This window comes from Canis lupus, chromosome X (assembly GCF_048164855.1).
Source record: "Canis lupus baileyi chromosome X, mCanLup2.hap1, whole genome shotgun sequence".
In the NCBI taxonomy this organism is placed as follows: Eukaryota; Metazoa; Chordata; class Mammalia; order Carnivora; family Canidae; genus Canis; species Canis lupus.
In genome coordinates, this window is record NC_132876.1 from 32,429,514 (window position 1) to 32,441,026 (window position 11,513).

Genomic DNA, 11,513 nt, shown 5'->3' on the forward strand with positions numbered 1-11,513 from the left:
ATTAATGTAAAGCTAATCTATCAAATAAAGACCAATTTAATGTGGTTCTGCTTTGAAGCAGAAATGGACTTGAGGAAAAATATTAAGCATATTTAAGGATGATGCTCCTAGGTGGGACAAACCAAATCAATGTGCTGAATGAATTGTGCCTCATTGTGGCTCCTTTAAGTGCCATGTCCTAAAGGATGTATGTAGTACATACACCACAAAGATTTATTTTTAAGATTGGTTTGAGAGAGAGCAGGTTTGCACACAGAGGGAGAAGTAGACTCCCCGCTGAGCAGGGAGCCAGATGCAGGGCTCCATCCCAGGACCCCCAGATCATGACCCAAGTGGAAGGCAGAGGCACCCCATGTAGAGACTTAATTTCATGTAGCCCCTACTCCAGACGACAGGTGAGAGTTTCTACAAAGTCACTGTTCTTGGCTCTTTCAAATGAGACAGGTTGCTTCCCCAGAAGGAAACAGTTTTGTTTAAACAAGATTGAGGATACTTGCACTCCCAAACTTTACACAAGAATCAAAATACCATTTTGTAATAGTTTGGTACTATTTGTTTTTAAGCTAGGGCTTCTTAAAGAGGTGGAATGTCAGGATCAACAAGTTAGAACTTGGTCTTTGTGGACACTGGTAAATACCCAGGTTTATCAACTCCCCCCAACACCATTTCATTCGCTTGATTGACCATACTAGATGCTGAAGGAACTTTGTTTTATTTAACAGTTTTACATTCTTGTTAAAACGTTAAAAAAAGAACAAAGCATGAACACTTATAACAAGAAGGTCCTCTCCAACAGTATCTACTCCTTTTTTTCCTCTCCCAGAGTGTGTATTTTCTTTTACCATGTTTATTTCAAGGGGGAAAGTGAGTAGATATGAGATTCCAATAAGTTAATACTAAAAGTTCATAGTGAGCTAAAATATAATTATACCTTGACTACAAAATTTTAAGGTTATTTTTATTTACAAGTTTTGAAAAATGTACATTTTTTTACATGGGTTACTTGTGCAAAGTTAGATTTAGAAGAGTGACAAATGCACAAAAGGTGACGATGGAACATTAGACAAAACATGTACAAGCCTCGTCCCACACTGCTACTTAAAGGTACTATCTAAAGTATAAATATCCAAAGAAAGATCACAAACGTGACTTTAAGGTTCTTATAATACTGAAAGGGAAGACGGAACTAAAGCATGCAGCATTAACTCAGGGTTTGAGGGATCCCTGGGTGGCACCGGTTTGGCGCCTGCCTTTGGCCCAGGGCGCGATCCTGGAGACCTGGGATTGAATCCCACGTCGGGCTCCCGGTGCATGGAGCCTGCTTCTCCCTCTGCCTATGTCTCTGCCTCTCTCTCTCTCTCTCTCTCTCTGTGTGTGACTATCATAAATTAAAAAAAAAAAACAACTCGGTTTGAGTGGAAAATAGTTTGCCACAGATATGCTCCCTTCCTTGGGTTAAAACTCTAAAAAAAATGACGGGGTTTTATCTAGGGTAGCACTGCTCCTTTAAAAAGATTAAAGGATCTTCCACCTTCCCTAGCTTAAAAACTAATGATTGTTTTCCATTCCTCTGCTCCCACACCTCTTTAAAAAGCAAAAACCCAGACTTTAGAATTCTGAAACTTAGCACGGATGAGCCCAGTGAATATCTTGCAAGGAGAGGATGTGTCAGTTACAACAATTGCCGCGTTCCTTTGGCTGAGTCCTTTAACTTTTTCCTTCCCACCAGTAAAAACCACCTTGTAACTCGTATTGGTTAGATCTCAGTATAACAGCCTTTAAGCCTCCATTGCTCTTTCAGAATGGATAGTTTATGTGGATTTGTTTCCCTGTTTTCCGTAGGCCGTATTCCAAACATTCACTTCGAAATCCAACACAAGTGAAGGACCAGCCAGGGTGGTCCTTTAGCATTGCTCCACTTTAGCAATCATTTTGTTAAAAATAACATCCCGGTCATCAAGCTATGCATAAGCACCACTTGTATAACAATTCACTTGAAAAGCTTAGTGTAAAGTACAGTAATGCAATACTGCCCTAAAACTGGAGATGAGACACAACGGAAAGGGAATGAAGCAGTAGTAATTTTTGCACGTAACCCAGGTACAGTACATTTGATCTCATAGAGGGTGTTTTCTGATGTTCAAGGAGAGGGTAGAAGGGGTAGGAAAAGCTTGGCAAGGGAAGATGGAAACAGCACAACAGCTATTTTGCTTTTAATAAAGTAAATGTAATGACACTGAGGAATAAGAAGGTGACAAACACATCGATAGATATTTTTCTTATGACCAGCCTCTTCTTTAGCTGCACCCGTGTCAACAGTCGCGCCAGCTCTGTTCTACTATCGCAGAAACACGTTTCTCATATTCCCGCTTGTTCTCCTGGTAGAGCTGTGCAGCCTGGCTGTTTGCTGGACTATTGGGATTGGGTTCATCCAGTAGGGACTACAGAGACAATTTGTAAAAGGTCAGTTCATCCGTGCAAAAAAAAAACCACACATATTCAAAACACTCAACTGAATTGTCCTCAGCAACAACTAAATGTACTCTCTTAGCATACTAACCTAGAGTAACATTAATCTGCTGGTAGCTAGGCAAATGCATGTTTTCTGGGGGCGTGGGTTAATGACCTGCCCTGTACCTTAATTTAGGACTTTCAGAAACAATTCAAGTGCTAATATAAAGATATCAAAGGCCATAGTTGGTGACATTAAGGAAAATTCACCTGTATGGATGTTAAAATGGAAGACACATCATAGGTTGGACTCCAACGGTTCTGAAGTATGTCCAGACATATACTACCATCTGCATAGACTAGGAGCATAGAAGTAGGTATGTTAAACGTAGTAACACCATTAAGATTTTTAACATCACAGTCAAGACAAACATAGTCAAGAACACTTTGCTTGTGAGGTTTAAAAAGATTCCTAAATTGCTTCTCAGTTATCTTCCTAAGAAGCAAAGTCCTAATTATTGCTAGTGAATTAATCAAAGAATGTCAAATACATTTTATATAAAACTAGAAGATACTTAGTGCTCTTTCTTCTGAGAAGACTGCTCTATTAACCAGGAAATAATACACATTTTCCAACAGGGTCCATCCAGACATGTGGGAAATTTTTTCCACTAAACTTGCAAACTCTATCTCCTATATGAAAGAATAAAATATAGCTCAGAGTTCAGAAGATCTCATTTTGCCATGAAGACAAAAATATCTGATATCCAAAAAAAATACTTTATTAGCCCGAATTTGAAAAGCAAGCTGTTTTAGGACTACCATTAGCCAAAAAGGCAGAATGTAAGTTACAATCACCTGCTGCTCTTCCAATATACTGTAGCCTTCAGCCACAGAATCTGATATTCAGTAGGTCTGGAGTGGGGCCAACGCATCTGTATTTTTAAAGTGTTCTGTGGGTAATTTTGATCTGCATCTAAAGTTGAAAACTATCGTTCTAAATAAAAACATTGTTCTAAATGTTGTGAAAGCAGTCACACGACTACCCAATCCAGCCTGATGGTAAAAGGAAACATCAAGAGTGTTCTTATTTTGTGTAATAAGTAAATGATAAAGATCGTCAAAACCAGGAGGCTTGTAGACTTCAAGCAAAGGCAGAGAGTACCTTCACTGCTTCAGTTCTGGGACTAGAGATCAAGACAGCAACAGACCATCATGAACAAGTTATTTTCAGGAACAGCAAGATGCCTAAACAAATACTCAGGTACTATGGACAGATACAGAGGAAACATGGAACACCTCCTATAATTAACAGTGTAGTAGTTTAAAATACTGAATTAAAAGTTATACTTGCCATTTGGATGAAACATCTTAGAGACAAATCTAACCGTAGGTGGTTTATTTGGATATTCTTCAGTGAATTCTATTGTAAGCTTAAATGTTCCTGTAGTTAAAAAAGAAAGGTTTAAGAAACAGATTTATTGCTTTGTTCAGCAGTACTTTCTTTTTAATGCTACATGCCATTTTTTTAACCAGTACTAAATGAAATAATGCACAGATGCAGGGTAGAGAGGAAAGAGAGGCCAGGTAAGATCTCCAGGAACTGCTCTAAAAATAGACACATATTCTAAGAACCACCACCCAAGGAGATTTGTTTTTTGTTTTGTTTTGTTTTGCCATCATTCTCCCCCAAACTTAAATAGTCATCTTAAACTCAAAAGTACTGTCTGCAGGATAACTTTAGCCACGGTCCATTTGGAAGATATCCTTAAAATGACAAGTAACTAGAGCCAAAATTTGGCACTCTTCCCCTTGAAAGACTGAAAGACCTCAAAGGCCTATTTTAAGCAGCCGCCATCTTAAACTCTCCAGTGATTCTGACACAGGCTAGAGAGAACGAGAGTATAAAGGTTCCAAAATCAGTGCTAGAAATACAAATCGATAACCAAATTAGTTTCTTAAATGGAAGGGAATGAGTATAAAAGTGTTCACTGGCTCCTTTTCATATAATAGCAACTCTATAATGAAAACATAATTGTATGTATGCCAGGAAAAACTTTACACTCTCTCAAAAATCCTTAACTATGACTCATGAGCTACTTCACTATAAAGTCAACTCAATTATTCACACTAATGGAGGGAATTAGTGGCAGAAATAATTTAAAAATCACATTAGATTGCATTCATGTCTCCAGCAAATATATCTAATGCTGTTTGTTTAGGCTACTATTGAAATGAATTTATTTTCCTTGAATACATGTCAACTAAGGTGTAGCAGGAGGCCGTAAAGTGTACTAGGTTATAGATTTATTTATAAGGAATGAACAAACTTGATCTCATTCAAGAATTGTAGGGTGTTGTGATCTGGGGAGACTTTGCTTCAAAATATTTTTCAAATTTAAGTTTAATAAATCCAAGAAAAACAGTTGGACAATTTTTTCCTGACTGAAATCTCTTCAAGTAAACTTAAGGAATCACACTGTCTGACATAAAATGATAGATGTTCCACTATATTACTCTGGTTCATTTAATAATTTTATATTCTAATAAAATATACACTTCAGGTAAATTATATTTTGTTACTGGTTCCTTCAGAGTTGGCAATTTATTTCCTCCTTCCATTAATAGGTTTGTCACCAGTTAAGAAAAAAACTACATTTTACTGCTAGATCTGTTACATAAAAATACCAATGTCTGTTTCCTACTAAGAAACTCATAGGAAACAATTTGCTAACAAAGTTGCCTTTAGTATGAGGAACAGGTTTTCTAAAGTTTCCGAATTTAAAGTGCGACATATAGAGACTTAATCCTCAAATTACTGAACAAACATGCTATGGCCCATCAGAATATACTTCACCTTATTACCACCTGGTCATAAATCTTCCTACTTTGGAGGAAGAAATATTGGTTCTTCCTTTTCAGTACTATTGATATTATAATATACAGGAAAAAGTGGGAATGGGTGTTAGAGAGTTCAAAATTTTGAGCTCCCTGATGTATCTGAAGTATAAACACATCTGGTTCCATGTTGAAATCTGATTAAATTAGGTAAGAGATTGATCAAGGAACTGCTCTAAAATTGGGTGGATTTAATAGCACAAGGGTACTAGCTCCCAAGTACTTTAAATTAAGACCATTATCAAATATGATACCCAAAAGTGGTAAAGCAACACATAAGACAGGTGTTAAGTGGAAACAGCAGAGCATAGTGGGGAAGAGCACAAGCTTTGCAGTCAGACCTGGTCTCAATTCCTTGCTTTGTTACTTACTAGTTGTGAGACCTTGAGGAAGCCACTCAACTTGACTGAACCTCAAGTTCCTCATCTGTAAAATGGGGTTAATAATAGTACCCACCACATTACATTGGTGTGAGGCTTAAATGAGGGAAATATGCACAGTGACAAAAAATAAGTGCTCCATAAATATTGTAGATATAACAATCCCAAAATTTCACATCTCTAGACCCAACCGAAGGAGGCAAAACCCAACACCCAAACTTGTAAGAAACATACAATTGATGAATTTAAATATTAAATAGTACTTTCTTCCTGACCTACATCAAATGCTCACAGCTGAATTCAAGTTGAGTGTATATGTTGGTGGCTCTCAAAACCTTTGACTTGAACTTTCTGCCTGATACTTGCCCAGAAGTTCAACAAGGTGGTCACCTTGCTACCAAATAAGCTAATCAAGTCTTCTCAAAGAGCTTGTTTACTATCTTGAGAAAAGAAACAACCTGCTTATGTCTACTTAAATCTAAATTAGGACTGACCCCAAATCTTATTTCAAATATATATTTAAAAGGGGGATAGTTCATACTTTTAGCCACATTCAACAATCAGAACCTTTTAAAATACAACCCACAATGCAATTTCTGAGATCCAAAACAAATGTTAAGGAAATTAAAAGTCCTGGAATGTTATGCAGTTGAGACTAGATCTTATCCTCTGGATATTTAGGCTAGGCTTTAAAATAACTGAAAATTTCAGCCTCCCCATTGTTGTATCCAGTCTGTACTGATTTTGTTCATCTTCCCGAGGAGGCCTTCTTAAACCATCTATACAGAAGGACTGTGAAAATTACATGTGTTCAATGGTAGAGGTATGGCAATAAGGAGTGAAATGGTTACATTAGAGAGTTTGTGTCCTGCTAAAGACATTCACAAATCCCAATTTTGAAAATGCTGTGTTGGCCAAAGAAAATACCTGTGTTTTTCTGCCATTTGGCCACCAGTTTGTGACCCCAGAGGAGAAAACCAAGTACATGCACTTAAAAAAAATTCTTCTTTTTTGATGACTGGAAATTCTGATTTTTAAGTTAATACCCAAATACTCTTCACCATAGGATATATTTATCTCAAGAACACCCTCAGTGGATTTTAAGTGATTAACCTTTAAAAGACTTAAACCAAATTCTTAAGAATACAACTATTACAAAAAGCAAATACTGGGATACCTAGGTGGCTCAGTGGTTGTGTCTGCCTTTGGCTTGGGTTGTTATCCCGGGGTCCTGGGATCAAGTCCCGCATCAGGCTCCCTGTGGGGAGCCTGCTTTTCCCTCTGCCTGTGTCTCTGCCTGTCTCTCATGAATAAATAAAATCTTAAAAAAAAAAAAACAAAAAGGAAATACTAGTATCTTACTGTGTGTAATCAACAATTTTTAGATGATGTGATGGAGAATACTTTATTCCATAGTTTTTGTATTCAGCATATCTTGATGAGGAAGCATTGCCCCCCCCAGTGTTTTTGTTTGGTAGTATTAAGTTCTTGGGAACATTTTCCTCTTACTTTAAGTGTGTGAAGTTAAATCAAAATACCTTCAAGAGTTCCTTTTCTTAAGTCTTCATCTTTAATTGGGGCCTGGCTGTTCCAGAAATGTCCCCCAGTTTACAAGGAAGCAGCAAAAGTAGTTTTGGGACTGCTGATTTACATAATACATTGGAAACAGCAAAATCAATTATGCCCCTTGTCTCTAACCAGTCTTTTCTAGTAAATGTCCTAATTGTCAATAAAGGGTATTAAAAAATAGTCAAAATATTTTTTGTAGCCACAGTTTGTGTTCTAGACACCTGAGGAAGCATCCACGGATAGCAGACTGCTCAACAGAATGAATCAAAATTGTCATTTAGCTGGAGTAGTTCCTTTCAGTAATGCCAGTATGGAGATACACCATCATCAAGAATAGAACCAGTGATGTCACTGGGGAAGATCCAGGTAGATAATGGATTCCTTAAGTACCTTCTCAATTCATACCACTTAAAACAAGTGAAGCACCCTTGAAATATTTAAGTAGCCAATCCTCCAGCAAAGTGATGTACTATTAATAAAGCTGTGCCCAGCAGAAAGCTGTCTGAGTAAAGTCAGGAGGGAAAAAAAAGCAGCCAATGAAAACAAAGCCTGCCAGAGCTAAAGCAAACACACAGTTAATCTGCACACAATGCTTAGGTATAATGAACTAGCACCAATCTAGTAGAGGAAAATTAAGTCAAGCTAGCTCTTGCCATGGATCAGTTCAAAAGATTTGCTGCAACAAAGTAGTATGCCTTTAGAATCACTCTCTTACTGTCATTTCTTTTTATTGCAGCACTGAAGAGCAGTGACATTTACTCAGGGGGCGGAGATAGAGAGGAGGCTAAAAGTATTCAGGTGACTGTCCATAGTCTCTTAGGGAAATCTGAGTATTGGAAACAAATTAGAGAAATGGTTGATACTGCCCTCCCTCATCACACTTTGTGGACTGGTAGCATCAAAAAGAAATCCAAAAAAAAAAAAAAAAAAAAGCAATCCAACTCAGCACTATAAAGTATATACTTAGTAGCTTGCAGAATGTTTTTGTTCCCACCTTCAAACTGAGTTCTGTGCATGCGTGTGTGTGTGTGTGTGTATCAAGTACTAAATAAGTAAAGGAAGATGGTCATTGCAAAAATTAACAGAAAGATCCTTTTCTTTTTTAAATACCTCAAATATTAAAAATGTCGATCAGTAGTTCAAATACTTTTAATCGTGTTTTAAATGTATTAAGCTTTTCAAAAAACGACTACACAAGCATGCACACAATTGAATGCAAATAAAACTATATCAATGTCAGTTTCCTGGCTGTGATATTTTTGTCACATTTTGTCCTGAATGACAGTCATTCAAGATGTTAACAAAGGGGTGGGAGAATGGGTGAAAGGTATACAAGGTCTCTATTATTATCATTATTAGTAGTAGTAATTTTAACTGCAGGTGAATCTAGAATTATCTCAAACAGTTAAAAAAAAAACAAAACAAAAAGCAACTAACATGTTTTTAAAAGTCAAGCCTAAATCCCTTAAAAATCCTGTATCTACAGGTACACATAGTACCTCCAAGTAGGTTGCACACTCGTCAAGAGAGTACATTAAGGCTCCCCTCAATTCCAAAGCTGCTTTGAGAATACTGACCATAAAGTCTTGATAAAAGCACACCAAAAACTCTTTTAAAAATAAGAAACAACATAATATTCAAACTGGCCATTAAAGGTGCCATTAAAGACCATCTTAGAGCAGTAGGCTGACAGGCATTCAATGCCAGATGGTAGAAACTGGACAGTTCTGTGCAAGGGATTCATGCACTCATCCAAGAAACACATACCAAGCAGCTGCTGAACACAGTTCCTGCCCTTGTGGCAGAATTCTGAACTAGGGGGTCTCTGTGTCTATCAGCAAGTGATCGGGTTGATACTAAGTCAGTTTCCTGATAGGGGGCCAAATTTAGCAGGTTCACAGCCCAAACCCCAAAAATCCTTAACATCAATCTATGATGCTCCTCTTAAAAAGTGATTGCCTTACCCGGGTTGGGGTATTTTTTTTTCTTTCTTTCTTTTTCTTTCTTTCTTTCTTTTTTTTTTTTTTTTTTTAGCAAGCAAAAAGCAAGAAAAAAGGTGCAGTTCTAGTCAAGCGGACAATGGCCAGAACAACCTGCCACACTCGGGATTCCACTCAAGCCTTTAGCAGGCAGAGGCTAGGGAGAAGCGGGCTCTTAAGTAGGAGGCACTTCCAGCATGACTGGGAACCCCTTCCCCCAGATGATCAGGCTCCTGAAAGGTGGGTAAAGAAACTCTCTTACCATCCTCAAACGGGGTCCCTTCAGGCCTGCAACACAGAGAAAAACAGTCAGTTCCCGCTTAAGGGGCTCCCTTCTCCCTTAAGAGGTTCACCTTAAGAGAGGGCTATTCCCAGCTCCGCCAACTCCACCTCAGGTAAAGCGCCGCTTCCTGGGGCAGGAAGCCACCACAGAGAGAGGTTTCGGGCTCGGCAACCGGGCGCAGGCCGCCGCGCCTAACCGCCACCACTCCCCGCTCCGCCCCCCTCAGAACCCCAAACGGTTCCCCTGGCAGCGGGAACTGAGCTAATCGAGGCACAGGCTCCGGGGAGGCGCCTAGGCCCAGCCGGACCCAAACATTTCCCCTCTCACCCTCCGTCCCCGCCGGGGGCCGGTGCCCTCGGGCAGGCTGGGCCAGCTCGAGTCCCTCACCCGTCGCCACCTCCCGGAACGCAGACTCACCCAAAAATGACCGCGTTCCAAACCATTATGTTGTTCTCGGACGGAGCCCCGCTGACTCCAGCCGGAGGATCCTCCTGCAACCTTCAGGGAAACAGACAGGGGCTCCGCAATCCGGCACTCGCGTCCGCTCCGGGCCGCCCCCCGCCCCCGGCCCGCCTCGGGACCCGCCCTGTGCCCCGCCTGGCAGCCCCCGGCCTCGCCTCAGCGCTCCCCGGCGCGTTACCTCTTGAAGTCCCGCATGAGGCGCCGCCGAGCCGGGGTGGACATATCTCTAGCGGGGTCAGGGGTGGGGCATACACCGAGGTCTCGGGTCCCTGCGGACGCTGAGGAGGCCGAGGAGGCTGGAGGAGCCGAAGCGGCCGCCGAGGAAGCGCCCAGAGGAACGGCACTGCCCCTCCGAAGTCGAGGGTCGGTCTGGCGCCGGCTAAGCACCACCCCGGAGTAGACGGGGGCTGAACCAACCTGGAAGGAGAGGGGGGGTGGAACGCCTAACGCCGGACAGGCCGTACCAAGACAGGGCGGGGGGGGTGGTGGCAAGGAAAGTTGCTTAGGTCATTAAACCCCGGCGGGAGGCGGGGAGCGCCGGGCGCGTGCGGGAGTGAAGCGAGCTGCCGGCTGCGCGTCAGCCTGGAATTCGCTAGCAATTAGTGGTGGAAGGGGGTCCTTCTTCACCCGCCCGGGCCAAGCCGAACCCTGAGGAAGCTTTCTTCTCTTTTTCTATCTTTTTTTTTTTTTTTAAAGATCAGATCACTTATTACAGTGCGCACTGTGGCTGGGGGCGGGAGGGAGGGTGGGTAGAGAAGAAGGTTGGAAGTCCCCAAGGAGAAGGGAGGCGAGAGTAGGTGGAGGCAAATCTGGCTCTCGGAAAGCGGGAACTCTGGGGACACGGGAGGCTGGGGAGGAGGGTGTGTGACTGGTTCAAACCGCTGAAAATCAAAAGAATAAATCGGCCACGGCTCTGAAAGGGAGCTGTGGGTCCCTTGTCTGGGAGATGAATGTACGGGATTCCGGTCCTAATGTTTTAGGCCAATGATCACCCCAAAGCAAAAATAAAATAGTGGGGTGTGTGTGTGTGTGTGTGTCCTGGGGGAGGGAATGTGAACTCAAGGCAAGCAGAATGAGGTTTTCGCTCTGGGCACTCACAATTTGGCTCTGGAACCACATTTTCCCCTTGGCAGTTCAACAAGCCAAGCGGCTACTATATATTCAGAAGAGTCCAAGGTATGAGAATATCCGACTGCGGAGAATTGGAAGGGCAGAGAGTCTGAAGTAAAAGTAACGGTAAGATGCACGTGAAAAAGCTGCAGGCTGCAGAGAGGAGTCACAGTTAGTATGTGGACCTGCAAAAGCAATAACAGTTTTAAAGAATAGTTTGTAAAGGTAAACCCAAAATAACTTAGAAGGTAGGCAAAACACTCATTTTAAAGAATTTCTGAAAACATGAGAAAGGTGAGTTTCGGTTACATCCGGGAGAGTTTGGAATTCCAAGCTAATGGATTCCTTAGAAGGTGGCTGCACATAATTAGAGCCAGTGCT

At 41.2% G+C, this 11,513-nt stretch overlaps 1 protein-coding gene across 1 annotated transcript; it reads right to left on the minus strand.

Annotated features, from left to right (window-relative positions):
* Nucleotides 1–696: 696 nt before the first annotated feature.
* Nucleotides 697–10,435, minus strand: UBE2A (ubiquitin conjugating enzyme E2 A). The gene is made up of 6 exons (XM_072817149.1): nucleotides 10,201–10,435; nucleotides 9,978–10,058; nucleotides 9,540–9,565; nucleotides 3,806–3,895; nucleotides 2,722–2,810; nucleotides 697–2,441 (listed from the first exon to the last, which is right to left on the minus strand). Exons 1-6 carry the CDS (start codon nucleotides 10,242–10,244, stop codon nucleotides 2,313–2,315), a joined length of 459 nt encoding a protein of 152 aa, XP_072673250.1. The 5' UTR covers nucleotides 10,245–10,435; the 3' UTR covers nucleotides 697–2,312.
* Between the last annotated feature and the right edge of the window lie 1,078 nt (nucleotides 10,436–11,513).